At 41.4% G+C, this 21758-nt stretch overlaps 1 protein-coding gene across 1 annotated transcript in view; it reads right to left on the bottom strand.

The window, feature by feature from the left end:
• The window catches only part of myo5b (myosin VB), a 348657-nt gene extending 329568 nt beyond the window's left edge, over positions 1 to 19089 (bottom strand). Inside the window, exon 1 of the mRNA XM_078552494.1 lies at positions 18677 to 19089. Within this exon, the coding sequence (XP_078408620.1) occupies positions 18677 to 18703 (27 nt within the window). The 5' untranslated portion in view covers positions 18704 to 19089. The remainder of the gene's footprint in view (positions 1 to 18676) is intronic.
• Positions 19090 to 21758: the final 2669 nt, after the last annotated feature.

Below are 21758 nucleotides of genomic sequence, written 5' to 3'. Positions count from 1 at the left end.
TTATCTTCCTTATTATCCTTTTGTACTTGCATTTTATATAAGGTAACTATATCAAAAACCCTCATGGCACTTCTACCACTGAAATATCACATTCACTTTGAACCTCAGCAACCATTGTAACCTCTAATTTTCCTTTAATTTTATTAGATCATGCAGAAGAGGGGAGAAAAGGAAGAAGCACTGCTACAACAATCAGCTCCGCCAGGACGTTATAGTGCATACCATCACTTAATACCTCGCAAATATCAGCTCACCCAGAAGGAATTAGAGAATGAGTTAGTGCAGAAAGGATGAGTAACAGTGGAGCGGGTTACACACAGAGCAGGTCTGATCTACAGACCAAGCAGGAGCAACCAGGGTGGAACTTGTGGAACTGCTAATCAGGAGGTCCGGATACGTTGCCTCTTGCTTACAAACTAAATCTCATGGGTCCTATTTTTAAAAGGGGGATGTATGTGGAGCACGAAGTACTTGGGCACATTTTAGTCATGATGCCACAGTGGTTATATTGCTTGAGTAACGATCTAGAGACGCGAGTTCAAATCCCACCATGGCAGCTGGGGAATTTAAGTTTAAGTTTGAGTAATTCAATTAAAAACCTGGAATAAAGGTGATGGGGACCAAGAAACTACTAGACTGTAGTAAAAATCCATCTGTTTTACTAATAGCCATTGGGGAAGGAATTCTACTGTTCTTTGCCAAGATGTGACCCACAACAATGTCTTAAATTGCCCTCTGAAATGGCCTAGCAAGCCATTCAGTCATATTCAAGAAGGTTATCACCTTCTGAAGGGCAATTAAGGGTGGGTAGTAAATGCTAGCTTTACCAGTGATGCCTACATCCTTGAATGAATACAAAACAAAATAGGGAATTTATCAAAAGACACTACAGATGGCTGGCTGAATAGAGGAGTGCACACCCACAAATGGCAAAAAACAAATAAATTAACTACAAAAATAATACAGTAGTAATAAGGTTTTAACAGCACTTGTAAATGTGCAAGCTAGTCACTTTAAATTTAGGTACTGCCCATCACCTTGGGTAGCAGTTATGAAGGCATTATTCAGAATGAACTGAAATGTGATAAATACGAGCAGAGAATGATAGTGCATCATTGCCACCTCATTTGAATGCATTTGTCCAGAGATGGGCAGATGTTTTCGAAAGACCATCCTATTTATAAAGCAATGATAACATAGAAAAACATCCAAGGCACTTCACGCGGGTGTAATCAAATAGAAATGGGCACTAAGCCAAAGAATGAAATATCGGCCGGGGGGGGGGGGGGGGGGGGGGGGGGGGGGGGGGTCTTGAAAAGGACAAAAGGGAGGTGGTGAAGTTATGGGAAAGGATTCCAGAGTATGTGGCCTGAGTGGCTGAAGTCAAGATTGTTATTTTGAGGCAAAGTATGAGGAAAAATCAGGAGAAATTGTATGGTGCTAACCTGGCAGGGAAACCCACCCACAAAAAAAAACCTGACAAACATATCAATGGAAATTACAGGGCACAATGTATATCTCCAGCTGATAACTACATTTGCCTCATCAACATTAAATATCCACATTTCACTGACTTGCAGCAAGGCTGCTCCACTAAAGAATTATTTGATTCCATAGGAGCCTGGTGCCACTAAATGCTTGCCCTAAGATTAGTGTAAGGAGCAGAAATGGTTGCCCAATCGGTCCAGTTCCTAATTAGAACCCTTTTTAGTAGGAGGCAATAAATAGGTCCACTCCCAGGAAGGGGAGGACAGGAGGGGGAAGCAAGGAAGGAAGATTCATGCCTGGGGAGTTCCTCACAGCTGGTGATGGAGGTATCGGCAGAAACTTGCAAAAAAACGAAAAAGGAGTGGGGGAGGGATTGTAAAAATATATGTCACAAAATATTCTGAGAAAAAAAACAATAACATATATTCTTTTTAAAAAGTAGTAATCTCTTCCATTGGACTATTTTTATTTTTGTGGATTGACGCATAATTTGTGAACAATCAGGTAAACACGCTCATAAAAACCTGGAATAGATCTAAACCAAAAAGATTTACATAATAGTGCAGCAGTTTCGAAAGAATACAGACTTTGTCCCTGACTCCACTGACCTTGGCTGTCTGTCAAAAAACCAAAGAAACCTACACAAGTTTTTTTTTAAATAAAAATGCTTGTTATGACTGATGCAATTGGTAAAGCGGAGTTATTTAAAAATCCCAGAGGGAAACATGAAACAACTGGCAGAGGGGCATGTTAGTGGGATGGTGAAAAAAGCATATGGGACACTTGCCTTTATCAATCGAGGCATAGATTACAAAAGTAGGGAGATCATGTTGGAGTTGTATAGAACCTTGGTGAGGCCACAGCTGGAGTAGTGTGTGCAGTTCTGGTCGCCACATTATAGGAAGGATGTGATTGCATTGGAGGGGGTGCAGAGGAGATTCACCAGGATGTTGCCTGGGATGAAACATTTAAGTTATGAAGAGAGGTTGGATGGACTTGGGTTGTTTTCGTTGGAGCAGAGAAGACTGAGGGGCGACCTGATCAAGGTGTACAAGATTATATGGGCCATGGACAGGGTGGATAAGGAGCAGGTGTTCCCCTTAGTTGAAGGGTCAGTCACAAGGGGACATAAGTTCAAGGTGAGGGGCAGGAAGTTTAGGGGGGATTTGAGGAAAAACTTTTTTACCCATAGGGTGGTGACGGTCTGGAATACACTGCCTAGGAGGGTGGTGGAGGTGGGTTGCCTCACATCCTTTAAAAAGTACCTGGATGAGCATTTGGCATGTCATAACATTCAAGGCCAAGTGCTGGTAAATGGGATTAGGTAGGTAGGTCAGGTGTTTCTCACGTGTCAGTGCAGACTCAATGGGCTGAAGGGCCTCTTCTGCACTGTGATTCTGTGATTCTGTGAACTGGCATAACCTATAATTTTAAGTGTTATGTTTGAGATGCGACTCTAAATTCAGAAATCAGACCACCAGTTCTTGAGGTTTTACATTAAAATACACACACACACGGCTAAAAATTACTACCATCGTAACTTTTAACAAGTTCCCAAACTAATCTCCATTAAGGCAACAGCAGCCCACAGATTTAACCAAACACCAGGCAAAGCATTTTCACCTTATGAATTCTAAATGAGGTTCTTTTCACCCTGGTTCCTGTGGACACAGTGGTAGGCTTACAGGCTTTGATCTTACATTGCCTCTGCTCTGCACACCCGAAAACTGGTGAAGTTATCACTCCCATTGAATGTTAATTCTCATTGTATCAACAACCTCTGAACTAAACCTCTCTAATAATAAAACCCCTTTCATAGTACCAATTTTATTAGTAATATAAACATATTGCTTGGTAGCTGCTAGATAGGCGTTAGTTTTCACCCCACTTCTTGAATGCTCTATTCAAAAAATGCAAATGCACGCTATCTCTCTTACATATCAAAACTAGTACAAATCAAAGTACCCAGACTGGTTGCTTTAATCCAACTAAGACACACCCACAGACTAAACCTCTATTTTAAAAGAAAAATATTTTCCAAAATATTATACACATTAATAGCTTCATGACAGGCTATTCCTCCCTGCTGGTTTTCACTAATAGCTCTTATCCTCGTGATACGCTTTTTAAAATTTTTTCATGGGATGTGGGTGTTGCATTTGTTGCCCATCCCTAATTGCCCTTTGAGAGCAATTAAGAGTCAACCACATTGCTGTGGGTCTGGAATCACATGTACACCAGACTGGGTAAAGACGGCACATTTCCGTCCCCAAGGGTCATTAGTGAACCAGATGGGTTTTTATAACAATCAATAATAGTTTCATATCAAAGAGAAATGGAGAAAAGCTTGGATGAGTTAGTATACTGTGAGTCAAAAATTATATGAAGGGCTAACTGGGAGATGTCCGCATGCAAGGTAGTGACATAATGAATAACCATATTTGAATATCAAATTTCAAAAGACTGTGGTACTTAAAAACAAAGCTGCACAAAGGGAAGTCAATGCAAAACAAATGCATAAAAAAGGGCTTGACTTTCTAGTACAAGAGAATCCAATGTCCCCTCAGCTTACTGCAAGCTATACTGGGTTTGAAACTTGACTCCTAATTCCCAAAATCTCTAGTTCCTTTCGCCGGTTTCTAGTTCTGTGCAGTGCATTCTAAACTCTAATGTCCTGTGCAGGGTGGTAGGATGCAGGTTAAAACTATCCCCCTCTATAATTACTGTGCTCCTCTCAGTTCCTAATCTTAAACCTGTTGCCAAGGGGACACTAGTCCACTCTTACAGAAAGAATCTGTAATTCCACATTAAGGCTCACCCCTCAGAAGTCAGTTCTCATCAACTTTAATGGAAGGCCCCAGAGCAGATTTTATGTTCACTCACTTGTCACATTACGTGCATGACTAAGAGAGATGAAATGAAAAAAATAATGAGGAACGGAAGTTAAAGTCAAATAAAGGAAATGAATGCACTACATGACATGAGATCTACAATAACTCAAGCGCTTTACCAAGGTTAACTGGATACAATACAGCAGTTCTCTTGTATTAAGCTTTACATATTTGTTACCCTATATAAATAGACACACACAACCATTCATCCTCATCTTCAGTAAAGTTGATCACAATCTATGTAACTCTTTTCTAAAATACACCAAGATTTACAGTTTTAGTGTAGAGTTAGGCATCAACAGTTCTGGAACATCAAGTCAATTAGGACATTGTACCTGAAGCATTATTATAATAATGAGAATGTATAATGAAGCAATATCAAATATGGTTAGAACATAAAAAGTAGTGTTAGGAACTAGAGATAGTTTAAGTTAGTTATGTTTGTGTTTGTAGGTGTTAGGAATGAGTTTTAGCTAGTATTTTAAACTTAAATAAGGGCAATTATGAGGGCATGAAAGCAGAGCTAGCTAAAGTGAACTGGTAAATGAGGTTAAGGGATAGGTCAATAGAAGTTCAGTGGCAGACATTTAAAGGCATATTTCAGAATACAGAGAATAGATACATTCCAATGAGAAAGAAAAATTCCAAAGGGACGGCCCACCATCATGGTTAACTAAAAAAGTTAACGGCAGTATCAAACTTAAAAAGAAAAAGCATATAATTACGCAAAGACGGGTGGCAGGTCAGAAGTTTGGAAAGAATATAAACAAACAGCAAAGAATGACAAAAAGATTAATAAGGAGGAAAAAAATTAGAGTATGAGAGGAAGCTAGGTAGCAATACAAAAGTGGATAGTAAGAGTTTCTATAGATGTTTAAATAAGAAAAGAGTTAACAAAGTGAGTGTTGGTCCTATAGAGAATATGTCTGGGGAAATCGATAATGGAAAGTAGGGAGATGGTGGATGAATTAAGCAGGTATTTTGCTTAGGTCTTCACCAGAGAGGACACAAGTAACATTCCGGAAATAGCTGTAAATCAGAAAACGGAAGGGGCTGAGGAACTCATGGAAAATTACAATTACCGAGGAAGTGGTATTGAGCAAATGGTTGGGCTGCAGGCTGACAAATCCCCAGGTCCAGATGGACTTCACCCTAAGGTCTTGAAAGAAGTGGCTAGTGAGATAACCGTTGCACTGGTTTTAATTTTCCAAAGCTCCCTAGTTTCGGGGAAGGGTCCATTAGATTGGAAAATAGCAAATATAACTCCTTTATTCAAAAAGAGAGGGAGACAGAAAGCAAGAAACTATAGGCCAGTTAGCCTAACATCTGTCATAGGGAAAATATTAGAAACTATTACTAAAGTAGCAGGGCACTTAGAAAAATTCAAGGCAATCAGAGAGATCAACATGGTTTTGTGAAAGGGAAATCATATTTAATCAATTTATTGGAGTTCTTTGAAGGAGTCATGACAGAATGGAGTCATGTACTGTAGATAAAGGGGAACCAGTGGATATACTGCACTTAGGTTTCCAAAAGGTGTTTGATGAAGTGCCACATCAAAGGTTATTGCAGAAAATAAAAGCTCATGGTGTAGGGGATAACATATTGGCATGGATAGAAGATTGGCTAGCTAACAGGAAGCAGAGAGTTGGCATAAATGGGTCTTTTTCTGGTTGGCAGGATGTGATGAGTGGTGTGCCACAGGGATCAGTGCAGGGACATCAACTTTTTACAATTTATATAAATGACTTGGATGAAGGGACCGAAGGTGCGGTTGCTAAATTTACTGATAACACAAAGATAGGTAGGAAAGTAAATTGTGAACAGGACATGAGGAGGCTACAAAGATAGGTTTAGTTAAGTGAATGGGCAGAGATCTGGCAAATGGAGTATAATGTGGGCAAATGTGAAATCATTCATTTTGGCAGGAAGAAAAAAAAAGCTTATTATCTAAATGGTGAGAGTTTGCAGAGCTCCGAGATTCAGAAGGATCTGGGTGTCCTAGTGCATGAATTACAAAAGGTCAGTATGCAGGTACAGCAGGTAATTAGGAAAGCTAATAGAATGTGTTATAATTTATTATGAGGGGAATTGATTACAAAAGCAGGGAGGTTATACTTCAGTTGCACAGAGCATTGGTGAGACGATATCTGGAGTACCCCTCTGGGGTAGATAATTAAAAGATTCACAAGCCTCAATAAAGAAATTCCTCCTCAACTCAGTCATAAATAATTGACCCCTCATCCAGACCGTGCCTCCTAGTTCTAGGTTCTCCAGACAGGGGAAACAACCTCTCAGTATCCACCCTCAGAATCCGATGTTTCAATGAAAACTCTCATTCTTCTAAACTGCAGACAGAGTAGGCCCATTTTGCTCAGCCTTTCATCAAAGGACAACCCTCTCCTCCCAGGAACTAATCCAGTAGGCTGGACATATCTTGGATTTTTCATCATGTGACCTTCAGCTTTCAACCACCCCCATCAAGTTATTTTTATAATTAATAACCAAAAGGGTTCAAAGAAAGTGAGTAAAAACACACAATTTGTTTTATAAAGCCTGTTTTTCTCCTGGGTTGCTCACAAGATGGATCTTTAATTCTTGAATAGTTGGAACAATCCTAAACTACAAGGGACATTAATATTCTGAATAACAAATGTAATTACTTATACTTCAAGATCAAAGCTACGGCTCTCAATTAAATAAGCTATAGTGTAGCGGTCACTTTGTGTCAACAGAATAACATTTTCCCTTTCTTTCCTCAGATGCTTTTACAGGTTTACCTTTTTTTCCAAAAAACTGCTAATGTACTAACGTAACGACTTCAGCGGGACAATAAAGCCCCGCCAGCTTAAAATTCCACCCTTGGAATGGTTTTTAATCACACTTGCTCTCCACTAATTAGAACCTAGAATAGAGGGTAGAACTTCTAATGATCTACATCACTCCCATTAAACCATGAAGTGGTAGCTGGAGGGTTGGTACTGTACTTATTAAAGTGTTATAGGTCTGATCTACAATGTTACTAATATCTTCAATAGACTGTGTGCTGGATGGGTTCTTATTTTATAGAGAAGGAAACCAAAAAATAAAAACATCTGACCATGCTCTCCTATCCCAGGATACAATAGAGAGAAACTGCAGCAAATTAACACACAATTGTTGCTCACCATCAGAATAGTCTAATTAACATATTCACCTTCTGGAAACATTATTCACATGTTCATTAAATATTTGATACCCTGACTAAACTACAATCACATTTGCATAACGTTAAGTCACCTGTAGTTACACATAATGTTGTAGAGATGGTCTCAGACGTGCTTTGGTATGTTTTGTCCACATTTAAGTTTATGTATTTTCATAGCCCAAATAATGTTAGAATTCATCTAATATTATGCAAACTTCCAGAGCCATTTAACAAAGCATCATATTGTATTCCAGTCCTCAAATTTCTATTATGTATGCAACATTTATCGCCCATCCCTAATTGCCCTTGGGAAGATAGTGGTGAACAGCCTTATTGAACCTCTGCAGTCCATGTGGTGTAGGTACAGTGCTGTTAGAGAGGGACTTCCAAGATTTTGACCCTGCAACAGTGAAGAACAGGGATATATTTCCAAGTCAGATGGCGAGTGGCTTGGAGGGGAACTTCCAGTTGGCGGTGCCCCCAGGTGCTTGCTGCCCTTGTCCGTCAAGATGATAGTGAGTTTGGAAGATGCTGTCGAAGGAACTTTGGTGAGTTCCTGCAGTGCATCTTGTAGATGGTACACACTGCTGCTACTGTGCATCAGTGGTGGAGGGAGTGAATGATTGTGGATGAGATTCCAATCAAATGGGCTGCTTTGTCCTGGATAGTGTCAAGCTTCTTGAGTGTTGTGGGAGCTGCACTCATCCAGGCAAGTGGGGAGTATTCTATTACACTCCTGGCTTGTGCCTTATAGATGGTGGACAGGCTATGGGGAGTCAGGAGCGGAGTTACTTGCTGCAGGATTCCTAGCCTCTGACCTGCTCTTGTAGCCACAGTATTTATATAGCTAGTCCAGTTCAGTTTCCAGTCAATGGTAACCCAGAGGATGTTGTTGTGGGGGATTCAGCAATAGTAATGCCATTGAATGTCAAGGGGAGATGGTTAGATTCTCTCTTGTTGGAGATGGTCATTGTCTGCTACCTATGTGACACGAATGTTACTTGCCACTTGTCAGCCCAAGCCTGGATATTGTCCAGGTCTTGCTGCATTTGGACATGGACTGTTACAGTATCAGAGGAGTCGCAAATGGTGTTGAACATTGAGCAATCATCAGCAACATCCCCATTTCTGGCCTTATGATGGAAGGGGGACGGGGGCGTCGATGGTGAAGCAGCTGAAGATGGTTGGCCCTACAACACTACCCTGAGGAACTCCTGCAGTGATGTCCTGGAACTGAGATGATTGACCTCCTACAACCACAACCATCTTCCTTAGTGCTCAGTATGACTCCAACCAGTGGAGAATTTTCTCCCTGATTGCCACTGACCCCAGTTTTGCTAGGGCTCCTAGATGCCACACTCGGTCAAATGCTGCCTTGATGTCAAGGGCAGTCACTCTCACCTCACCTCTGGAGTTTGGCTCTTTCCTCCATGTTTGAAACAAAGCTGTAATGAAGTCAGGAGCTGAGTAGCTCTGGCAGATCCCAACTGGGCATCAATGAGCAAGTTATTGCTAAGCAAATGCCTCTTGATAGCACTGTTGATGACCCCTCCCATCATTCTACTGATAATCGAGAGTAAACTGATGGGGCGTTAATTGGCCGGATTGAATTTGTCCTGCTTTCTGCTGGGCAATTTTACACATTGCCAGGTAGATGACAGTGCTGTACTGGAACAGCTTGGCTAGGGGCATGGCAACTTCTGGAGCACAAGTCTTCAGTACTATTGTTGGAATGTTGTCAGGGCCCATAGCCTTTGCAGTATCTAGTGCCTTCAGTCACTTCTTGATATCATGTGGAATGAATCGAATTGGCTGAAGACTGGCATCTGTGCTGCTGGGGACCTCTGGAGGAAGCCAAGATGTATGGTCCACTCAGCACTCCTGGCTGAAGATTGTAGCAATTGCTTCAGCCTTATCTTTTGCACTGATGTGCTGGGCTCCCTCATCACACAGGATGGGGATATTCACAACTGGATGTGGCAGGACTGCAGAGCTTAGATTTGATCCGTTGGTTGTGGAATCACTTAGCTCTGTCTATCTTGCTGCTTATGCTGTTAGGCACTCACGTAATCCTGTGTTGTAGCTTGACCAAGTTGACACCTCAATTTTAGGTATGCTTGGTGCTGCTTCTGGCCCTCCTGCAATCTTCAAGGGAAATTTCTCTTAATTTCTCTTGAAGAGAAATTATTGCAGTACAGTATTTTAACACCTGTAACAGTAGTAATTTTCCTGAAGATGAAGTTACAATTTTAAAAAAGCACAAAGATCTATGTTTGAGCCACAAGTACAAAATTATTTCTGCTCTGAACAAAATGTCAAAATCACAGACTAGATTTGAATTACATACATCAAATGTACAGCACTAAAACAAGCCATTGCCCCAATTGCAAATGAATATGGTGTCAATCAAGCAGCCATCAGCAATACTAATGACAAGCAATGTGATTCTGATTTGAAAGGTCAGAGGTGGAGATTTCAGGACCAACAAGAATGGTTGCGCACTTCTGAATGCAATGGCTACGAAGCAACAGCGCTTGCCGCTGGCCTCAAAGAAAGCTTTCCATAAAGATCCAACATCTTTGGCATGGATTTCCCTTGCCAGACCACAGTTTGAATCTGGCACCAAGTCAAGGGCATCTCAAGGCATCCAGCAACAATGATGCCATCAAGCAGGGTAACAAGCTAATCACATTGAAGCATTCTCAGACTCCAACTGCACGGAATTTTTCCATTTTAATTAAAATGTTACAGAGAAAGCAATGAATGATTGGGGCATAAACATAGCGTTACAATAGCAGGAATATCAAACTTTTTAAGAAATGTTTAAAATGGGAATTTATCATAATGGAAAAATTTGACAGTCCACAAATAAAAATTCACTGATGATTGCACAATGTTCAGCACCATTTGCAACTCCTCAGATACTGAAGCAGTCCATGTCCATGTCCAAATGCAGCAAGACCTGGACAAAATCCAGACTTGGGCTGACAAGTAGCAAATAACATTCGCGCCACACAAGTGACCATCTCCAACAAGAGAGAATCCAACCATCGCCCCTTGATGTTCAATGGTATTACCATCACTGAATCCCCGACTATCAACATCCTGCGGGTTACCATTGACCAGGAACTGAAATGGACTAACCGTATAAATACTGTGGCTACAAGAGCAGGTCAGAGGCTAGGAATCCTGTGACGAGTAACTCACCTCCTGACTCCCCAAAGCCTATCCACAAGGCACAAGTCAGGAGTGTGATGGAATACTCCCCACTTGCCTGGATGAGGGCAGCTCCCACAATGCTCAAGAAGCTTGACGCAATCCAGGGCAGAGCAGCCTATTTGATTGGCTCCACATCCACAAACATTCACACCTTCCACCACCAATGCACAGTAGCAGCAATGTGTACCATTTACAAGATGCACTGCAGGAATTCACCAAGGCTCCTTACACAGCACCTTCCAAACACGCAACCATTACCATCTAGAAGGACAAGGGCAACAGGTAGAAGGGAACACCACCACCTGGAAGTTCCCCTCCAAGTCACTCACCATCCTGACTTGGAAATAGATTGCGTTCCTTCACTGTTGCTGGGTGAAAATCCTGGAACTCCCTTCCTAACAGCACTGTGGGTGTACCTACACCACATGGACTGCAGCGATTCAAGAAGGCAGCTCACCACCAGTTTCTCAAGGGCAACTAGGGAAGGACAATAAATTCTGGCCAGCCAGCAAAGTCCACATCCCGTGAATGAATAAAAAAAAACTATTCTTCAGGGCCAGTGAGGCTGTTCAACAGTAAATACGAACTTAATAAATCTTTAAAAATTGATTACAACTCATCTAACAACGTTACAACTTTTTCAAAGTTTTTTTTTTTACAGTGAGACCAATAGCGTAAAAGGGCAAATCAGTTCAGTGATTTCTAATTGATCACGCCTCAGAATGACTTAACAGTACATCCTATGGGGAAACGTAGAATCACCGACAGCAGCTTGTGAATTTGACTGCACAGATGTGACACCAGAAGCTGTCAGTTTCAGAGGAACAATGATAGTAAATGTTGAGCTTCACTGTGATTACTACCACAAAATCCAGGCCAATGACATTGAAACAGATTATACTGAATGGCTCATTGCAGGCTTTGACCACAATTTTACCAAAATTTCAGAATATATTTTACTGGAAAAAACCAACAAAATTACAGAGCATGTTTCATGATTTCTCTAAAGCCAACTTGGGATTGAACAAGTGATAGAAACAATTTCATCCTGCAACTCATAAGGTAATGGTCAGAGAAGCTAATAAAATGAAGTGACCCCAGAAATGATAAAGGAATGGCTTTCATCAACTCTGCTTGCATCACTTCAAATGTACCAGCCTTGTGAAGTGCTCCACCACATTAAAACAAGAATTTTCTGGAAGCTTTAGCCATTGGGGTTGGGGCGGTGGGGTGAGAGGGAGGGAGGGAAACTCATGCCTTTAGCCACTGTCTTTTTCGAAACACCTTGGCTGTTCAAAGAGGAACTTTCTCAGATCTGTTCATATTTGTGTCCAGAAGAAGTCACCTGCTCTTTGCTCCATTTTTCCCCAATGGACTTTCCTGGGAGCTGTGTCTATCTTTTCAATTGACATTCCTGAATGCTTTGCACATATATTAATTGTAAAAGTCAATCTCTGGACAGAAGGTTTTGAGCTCCTGCCCTGCACATCCTAAAATTTCTGGCCTAACAATTATGGAACTTGTCCATCTTTGAAGCAATATCATGTACAAGTTTCAGCTGAAGAACACTGAAGTTAACAAGCTTTTCAGGAATCACCACGTAAAGTTTCTTTCTAGAAAAAGATTAGCTGTTTACAAAGCCAAAATAATCTTCTATTAGTTTTCTGAATGCCATGAATTTCATTGCTGGAAGTTGGATCACATGACTCAGAAACACTGTCAACTGCTTTGGCCATATAATTCTGGTCAGTAAAGGAGAGAATATGGTGGATCTGGATGTTCTGAGATGGTTCTTCTATGTGGACTCTAGGGTTAGTAGGCAGACTGTAGACAATTGTTGTTAGGCAGATACCAGAGTGTGTCTATCAATGCTACCTCCAAACAGGTTGCAGAGTAGGCATGGTGCTCCAACCTATATCGAGAGAGAGTCTAACACATGACTGACTGATGTCAGTGGTACATCATCATCTACGTAATACATTAGCAGGTGCCATCTATTAACTCTTTATACTGTACTGGAAGAGATTGAAGCTGACACAGAATTACAGAACATTTGCAAGCAGCTTCAGCAAGCAGGACAGATTCCGTTACTGATGATCCTTTATCATCCAAACAGTCATCAAAGCCTTGAGCTAAGAAGTGTTGAAATTAAATAAATGAAATCATTAAGCATAGTGTGAATTGTAAAGATGATGATGTTGCTCCTGATCCGATCACAAGATGCTCTCTGACATCCAATATTACCTGCAATTCTCATATAGTGACTTGATTAACTAAAAAATGCAAAAGATGAAGCAGCAATTATTGTGGTTCAATTTCAAATTAAAATGGGCTCCACCTTTGTAGTATTGTCCACCCATGCCCCTACCTTAGCTCATCTGCTGCCAAAACTCTCATCCATGCTATGTTGTCATGTTTAAATTATCCAAAAATATTCTCCCAGTGTCATAACTCACACCAAATCCTATTCACCCATCATCCTTGTGCTTATTGACTTACACTGGCTCCTCAGTTTTAAATTTTTCAAATCCTTTTTATGTGCTCACCCCTCCCTATCTCTAATCTTCTCCAATCTCACAATGCATTCAGCTCCCAAGGCCTTATACTCTGGAATTCTTTCCTTAAACCTCTTCACCTCTCTATGTCATTTTTTTCCTTTAAAAGGTGCTCCTTATGTGGCTCGGTGGCATAAGCTGTTTCATAATGTCCCTGTGAAGTGTCTTAGGATGTTTTGTTACATTGAAGGTGCTATGTAAATACAAGTTGCTGTTGAAAAGAACTAATTTTATTTAAAAAATGCATTAGTGAAACAGAAGTAAAATGTTGATTTTTTGCAACTTTTTTTATCTTTGAAATTGTAAAAGCCTTCAGAACAGTCTGGAAATTGTTTTTAAGTGTTTATAAGGAAAGTTTTCCTATTACTATACTCTGCATCATGTGACAATTTTGCCCAATGTAACAGAATACAACATTTAGGCAGACTCAACTGTACTATGGAATTATTATACATGCCATTCGTACTAAGCCCTGTCACTATAATCAGTGTTTCTTTACTCTTTTGTTCGTCTAAAGCTGTAGTTCCTCTAATGCTACAGAATACAAAAAGTTCAATATTTTGCTTTAATAACATGTAATAACTACTTTTTAAAATCATTCTACACATACACCCACTTACCACCCTGCGTCCACACTGTCTTAAAATCAAGACTCAACAGACCCTCTCCCACACTGACTCATGCTTTTCCAAGGCCTCAAAACTATGAAACTCCCTACCTCCCTCAGTCTTTTCTTCTTCATTTAAACATTTAAAACCCAATTTAGTTATTGCTTCTCACTTTATCTTGCTTTCTTTCCTGCATTTTTCAAACTTGATGGTGTTCTATAAATGTGGGCCTTGGTCCCTTTCCTAAGTTTCTGGGTTAAATCAGATCGGATCTTAATAGTTGGCATTGGGGGAAAACAGTGAAATATTTAATTATGAGGAAAGTCGAATTATATAAAGTGCTGCCTGTGATTAAGTCAGCTCTTCCAGGATATGAAGCTTCATTCATCAAATATAACATTTTTAAAATAATTTAAACTGAAGGAACTAATATTGTGGTTGTACTATTGATATGCTTCCAATTAAAAATGTACAAATGTTCCAAAGTAAATAACCAAATTGGAATTGCACTGCTGTGTCCTTACCCCAGTCTTTTAGAATACTTATATCTTCCCACCTACCTACATTCTGAACATATGCCACCTCCATTCTCTTAGGTAGCCAGTGCCAGATACAGCAGGCCAGTCACTCCAGGTATCATTTGGGGACATGAGGGTACAATACACTTTCAAGTACACAGAAAATCTCCTACACTATCCCAATAATTTGCCTTAGCCCTGACCACCCCTTCCCTACATTTCCATTTTTCTTTCCATCCATTCTTCAGTGAACTTGCCAACTCAGCGCCAAATAATTCTATTTATGGGTCCATGCCTGCATGGCCTTGGAACTAAGTTCAAGTTGTTCCAAACTAATTTCATAAAGGACCATCACAGCCAATCAGGCTTATACTGAATTAAGCTTGATACATTTAGAGGTCCCAGAGATTAAAGGGAAGCGTTTGTATCCCATGGGTCCAAGAAGCCATCTATACAATCTGAAATAAATGACACAAGATCAGAGCTTTATACGTAACTCACTTACAGCTATCCTTGGCTTATATTAGCCGAATTGCAAGCATTCCCTGTAGAAATCCCACACAGTTTTTAAAAACATATATATTTGTCAAAACTGAACTCTCATACACCAACATGTTCAAGTCAATATAACACTGGTACTAGTGTATTACAAATGCAACATTTAACATGAACTCTGATATATGTTAACTTTTCTTAGCAATAGGATGCCTGTGTTTAGAAACTGCCCATTGTCTATCAATCCCAGTGTAAGTGTTTACAATAGCCTGTACCTCACACAACACAATGTATTTTTTTCTGTCACCTGGTTATTCTGTAACCAGAAGGATAAGGTTGCAAACTTTTGTAGCAGTTGTAATTACATTCACCAGGTGTAAATATTTAGCAATCAGAGAACCATTGCATGAAGTACAGTAAAACTGCTTCCATTGCAATGTGGATTCAAGAATGGAAATTTCACACACCCATTGTATATACTGACAATTTACTAAATACATTACAATAAAAAAAAATTTGGCACACTGATTGACGACAGCAATGAAATAAATGACCAGATAGTGATGTTGATCGAGGAATAAATACTAGCTAAAACAATGGGAGAAAGTCCATATGCTCTTTTTCAAAATAGCATCAAAAGTTCTTTTACGTCTACCTGTTTAACGTCACCTCCAAAATGCAACCCCTCCAACAGTAGAATACTGAAGAAGTGTCCTTCTGGACACTTTTGTGCTTAAGCCACTGGAAGTGGGACCTGAACCCACAACCTTCGGACTCAGAGGCAAAAGTGTTACCACTAAGGATGAGGATATGCCAAGCCATGAGGTTACAGATTGTAGTGGAATACAAGTCTGCTTCTGCTGATGGCCTACAGCTCCTTATAGATGCCCAGTTTTGAGCTGCTAGATCTGTTCTGAATTTATCCCATTTAGTACAATGGTGGTGCCACACAACCTGATGAAGGATGTCCTCAATATAAAGACGGGGTTTTGGCTCCACAAGTCTGTGTGGTGGTCACTTCTACCAATACTGTCTTGGGAAGATGCATCTGAAACAGGTGGATTGGTCAGAAGTGTCCCTCATATTGGTTCCCTCACTACCTGTTGCAGGCCCAGTCTGGTAGATACTGTGGTTACAAGAGCAGGTCAAAAGCTGGGAATTCTGCAGCGAGTAACTCATCTCCTGACTCCTCAAAGCCTGTCCAAGGCTCAAGCCAAAAGTGCGATAGAATACTCTCTACTTGTCAGCAACACTCAAGAAGCTTCACATCATCCAGGAGAAAGCAGCCCACTAGATCAGCCCCCTATCCATCATGTAAAAAACATTCACTCCCTCCACCACCAATGCACAGTGGCAGCAGTGTGTACCATCTACAAGATGCACTGCAGCAACTCACCAAGGTTACTTCAACAGCACTTCCCAAACCCGTGACCTCTATCACGTAGAAGGACAAGGGCAGCAGATACATGGAAACACCACTGCCTGCAAGTTTTCCTCCAAGCCATACACCATCCTGACCTGGAACTATATCGCCATTCCTTCACTGTTGCTGGGTCAAAATCCTGGAACTCCCTTCCTAACAGTACTGTGGGTGTACCACAACGGTTCACCACCACCTTCTCAAGGGCAATAAATGCTGGCTTAGCCAGTGACACTCACATCCTGTGAAAGAATAAATTTTAAAAACATGAAGAAGTACTGATCACCATTTGACAGAAGACAGTAGATGATAATCAGCAGGAGGTTTCCTTGCCCATGTTTGACTTGATGCCACAAGACTTCATGTGGTCCGGAGTCAATATTGACCACTCCCAGAGCCACTCCCTTCCAACTGTGTCACCACCTCTGGTCAGTCTGCCTGTCAGTGAGATAGTAATGGAGGAAAAAAAACAAAAAACTACTGCGGATGCTGGAAATCCAAAACAAAAACAGAATTACCTGGAAAAACTCAGCAGGTCTGGCAGCATCGGTGGAGAAGAAAAGAGTCGACGTTTCGAGTCCACATGACCCTTCAACAGAACTGAAGTATAGTTAGGAGAGGGGTGAAATATATTTCAGTTCTGTTGAAGGGTCATGTGGACTCGAAACGTCGACTCTTTTCTTCTCCACCGATGCTGCCAGACCTGCTGAGTTTTTCCAGGTAATTCTGTTTTTGTTATAGTAATGGAGGAGTCTGGGAGAATGGCTGGGTGGAACTGCTCTCTCAGTTTTGGCTTAAGTACCCAGATGTTAATGGGAAGTGCTTTGCAGGTTCAACTGGGCAGGGTGTGCCTCTGTCATATTCAATGCCTTAGTTCGATGGCATGTAGTTTGTCCTGTTTTATTCATATTTGACTTTTCGGTAGCAGTTTGATACAACTGTGTGACTTGCTGGGCCATTTCAGAAGGCAGTTAAAATTTAGCCACATTGCTGCGGGCTTGGAGTCACATGTAGGTTAGACCAGGTACAATGGCTGCTTTCCTCCCATTGGGACATTATTGAGCCAAATGGGTTTAAGCAATCTGGCGGTTTCATGGTCACTGTTACTGAGACTAGCTTTTTTTTTTAATTCCAGATTTCACTAATTAATTCAATTTAAATTCCCCCCCCCCCCCCCCCACCCCGCCTTGGTGGGATTTTAACTCAGGTCTGCAGGATCTTACTCCAATAATATCACCACTATGCTACCCCCAACAACTCTGCAGCCAGCCTCGGGTTGTTACAACAAAATAACGTTTTTGAAAAAATGTTTCCTTTAACCCAGGCAGTTTCTACAGTTTATGATAATAAAAATACCTGGAAAAACTCAGCAGGTCTGGCAGCATCTGCAGAAGAGTCATACGGACTCGAAGCGTTAACTGTGTTCCTCTCCGCAGATACTGCCAGACCTGCTGAGTTTTCCAGGTATTTTTGTTTTGGATTTCCAGCAACCGCAGTTTTTTTTGCTTTTATCTACAGTTTATGATGCCTGGCGTCAGTAGTTGCGAGAATCTTGTGAAACCCACATATGGCTAAAAATAAATAAATCGTTTCGCGGATCGTGAAAAGCAGAGGAGATTCCTATTGTACCAGATTTAATATTGTATCAGATTCATCGAATCAAAGTTTCATTAAAGGGTCCATCAGCATTTTCATAAATCCATCGTTGTTTTCCTCTCGCCTTTCCGGAATAAGGCACAACAGCAAAACCTGAATGTTACAACTGCGGGAGGTGGAAATGCATAAAATCATTTTTTCTTTCATTCAAAGCCCAGTGCAGATTTTTTTTTTAACCCTACGCCTGTTAAACAATGTTGCTAAACTGCAGACGATCCTTATTCCCCACATCCAACCTGCACTAAACACCTGTTCCGCACTACAAGGCTTCGAGGAAATAGCATTCAATATTTTTTCCACACATCCCCCCGGGCCCCCCAAAAAAAAACCTGCCAGAATGAAAATTACCTCAACTTAACCGATCGCACAACCTTGACTTTAATCTCAACGGCAACGGGAAGCTAAATGTTTACTCCAGCTTCCGAACAAACACAGGCGAAAGGAAGCGCGGTGAAGAAACCGATTCTTTTAAAAAAAATAAATCAGCCATTAAAAATGATAGGATTGTGATTATTTTATATATATATATATATTATTTGGACTCGGTGCTGCAGCGGGCTGTCGATTTTGACACAGGTTCGCAATGTGGTATCCAGGAGACAGATACATTTTAAAATGGTTACAATCTCTCGTACACACCTTGCTGTAAAGTTCCGAGGCTGACATTGTCGCTCTGCACTTTGTCCGACCTGCTGCTGAAGAAATGAAGGGGTCGATGTGGCCGCCGCCGACAGCCTCAATTGCAACCTAAAGTGGACATTGGCAGAGCGATGTCTCCCTGGTCGCCATTTTCACAAACCCGGCGCAATTCCCTTCCTCCAGCGACCTTTCACTCAGGTGTAAAGTTGGTGTCGAGATCTCCGCCCAGGTTTTAAGCCGCTCCCCGACCTGTTAATGGGATGGGTTTTTTTTTAAATATATATATATATATATATAAAATTGCGAAATGAAATCGTACAGAATGTACAAATGGTACAAAATAAGAATGATAAATTGCTCCCCAAACTTGATGAGGCAGGTTTGACAAGTAGGGGTGTGTGTGTGTGCGTCTGTTTGTGTAAAGCCTCGCAAGGTGCTCTGATCTCCGGGGTCACCTCACCCAGCCTTTTCCCCAATAGGCACTGGGAACTGATGGTGAGACATCTGCTGGTGACTTCCGCGTTTTGAGCGCCAGTGATTAATTCAGGACTGCGATAGTGTTCGCTGCCGATTCCACCTGTACTATCTGCTGGGACTTTCTCTGCCCGCGTCTCACCTTTGCCCATCCCGCAGCACCTGGGTGGGATGGGATTCTGCAGCTCCCCGCCCCTCTGTGTCAAGCCCAGTTCCGGCTGCCAACCCTCCAGGATTGTCCTCGAGTTTCCAGGAATTAAAGATTATTCTCCTGGGCACTGTTGTGACTAATTTTAGGAGAAAAATCACAGATTTTTTTTAAAAAAACGTTTTTTCCTTCCTCTGCTTTGCACACTTACATTTATTAGTTGTACAAATGTTAGAGATTGGGGGGGGGGAAAGTCTTTGACATTTGTCAAGAATCACCCAATTGTCTAATGGAGAGTCTGTTGGTCCACTAATTACAAGGGGGAAGGTACTGTACCACGAGGATAGATGTTCAGGTGACCAGCAGCCTGAGTGTGGGGATGGAGTGGATGGAGGCATGAGGCCATGTGATGTAACCTTCAGGAATACATCCAACCAGAGTTCGCAACCCTAGCATAATCATTCATGAGACTGATCAGTTCCCACAGGAACCTGTCACCCATATGGAACTTCAGACCCATTCGCACTCCTGCCTTTATCTGACATCTGCCATGCATCCTTCTTCAACAATTCTGACCAATCTTAGAGATCAGGAGCATTAGGACCACTTGTAATCCTTGGACTTTCCCAATCTTGTATCAGGTAATGTGATGCACTTACCCGCCAAGTCATTAGAAGCCACTCAGACCTGTGGGTCCAATTCTTTCAATATGGCAATATATAATCTTTACCCTCATAGAGTACAAATACACATCCAATACTTACTGTACGAGAAAGCGCACATCTGCCTACATAACCACTGAATGATTAGTGACAACATTGTTTTAAAAAACTTACGTTTTTATCATGCTTTTTGGCACCTCGAGTATTCGCAAATCACTCTATAGCCAACAAAGTACTTTTGAAGTGTAGTCACTGTTGTAATATAAGAGATGTGGTAGCAAGTACACAGCAAGCACCCACAAATGAAATCAATGATCAGATCATCTATTTTAGTGATGTTAGTCGAGGAATAAGTATTGGCAAGGACATGCTGTTTGTATAGTTGTTATGAAGATGTGTTATCTATAATATTACTCATAGAGTCATAGAGGTCCACAGTACAGAAAAAAGCTCTTCGGCCCATTGAGTCTGCACCGGTCAAACAAGTACCTAACTATTCTAATCCCATTTTCCAGCACTAGACCCATAGCTTTGTATGCCATCGCAAGTGCACATCCAAATACTTCTTCAATGTTATGAGGGTTTCTGCGTGAACCACCCTTTCAGGCAGTGAGTTCCAGATTCCCACCACCCTCTGGGTGAAAAAATTCTTCCTCACATCCCCTCTAAACCTCCTGCCCCTTACCTTAAATCTATGCCCCCTGGTTATTGATCCCTCCTCTAAGTGGGAATGTTCCTTTCTGTCTACCCTATCTATGCCCCTCATAATTTTATTAACCTCAATCATGTCCCCTCTCAAACTCTTCTGCTCCAGGGAAAATAACCCCAGTCTATCCAATCTCTCCTCATAACTAAATCTCTCCAGCCCAGGCAACATCCTGGTAAATCTCCTCTGCACTCTCTCTAGTGCAATCATATCCTTCTTATAATACAAGCTCCAGAACTGCACACCATACTCTAGCTGTGGCCTAACCAGCATTTTATACAGTTCCAGCATAACATCCCTGCTCTTATAGTCTATGCCTCGGCTAATAAATGCAAGTATCCCATATGCCTACTTAATCACCTTATCTACCTGTCCCGCCACCTTAATGGACCGGTGGACATGCACACCAAGGTCCCTCTGATCCTCGATACTTCCCAGGGTCCTACCATTCATCATGTATTCCCATGCCTTGTTTGTCCCACCCAAGTGCATCACCTCACACTTATCCAGATTAAATTCCATTTGCCACTGATCAGCCAATCTGACCAGCCCGTCTATATCCTCCTGTAATCTAAGGCTATCCTCCTCACTATTTACCACCCCACCAATTTTCATGTCATCCATGAATTTACTGATCAATCCTCCTACATTCAAGTCTAAATCGTTTATATTTACCACAAACAGCAAGGGACCCAACACTGATTCCTGTGGAACCCCATTGGACACAGGCATCCAGTCACAAAAACACCCCTCGAGCATCACCCTCTGCTTCCTGCCACTCAGCCAATTCTGGATCCAATTTGCCAAATTGCCTTGGATCCCATGGGCTTTTACTTCATTATCAGTCTCCCATGCAAAAAATTCAATCAAATTGGTGAGACATGAATTCCCCTTAACAAAACCATGTTGACTGTCCTTGATTAATCCCTGCCTTTCCAAGTGTAGATTAATTCTGTCCCTCAGAATTGCTTCCAATTGTTTCCCCACCACTGAGGTTAGACTGACTGGCCTGTAGTCCCCTGGTTTATCCCTTCCTCCCAGCAATGTGATTGCTCCTTTTTTGTTTTTAAGTTCTACCCATGTGGCTTCATT

Source organism: Cetorhinus maximus, chromosome 1 (genome assembly GCF_964194155.1).
Source record: "Cetorhinus maximus chromosome 1, sCetMax3.hap1.1, whole genome shotgun sequence".
Taxonomy (NCBI): Eukaryota; Metazoa; Chordata; class Chondrichthyes; order Lamniformes; family Cetorhinidae; genus Cetorhinus; species Cetorhinus maximus.
Note: the sequence above shows the minus strand (reverse complement) of the source record. Positions and strands in the feature narration are given on the sequence as shown.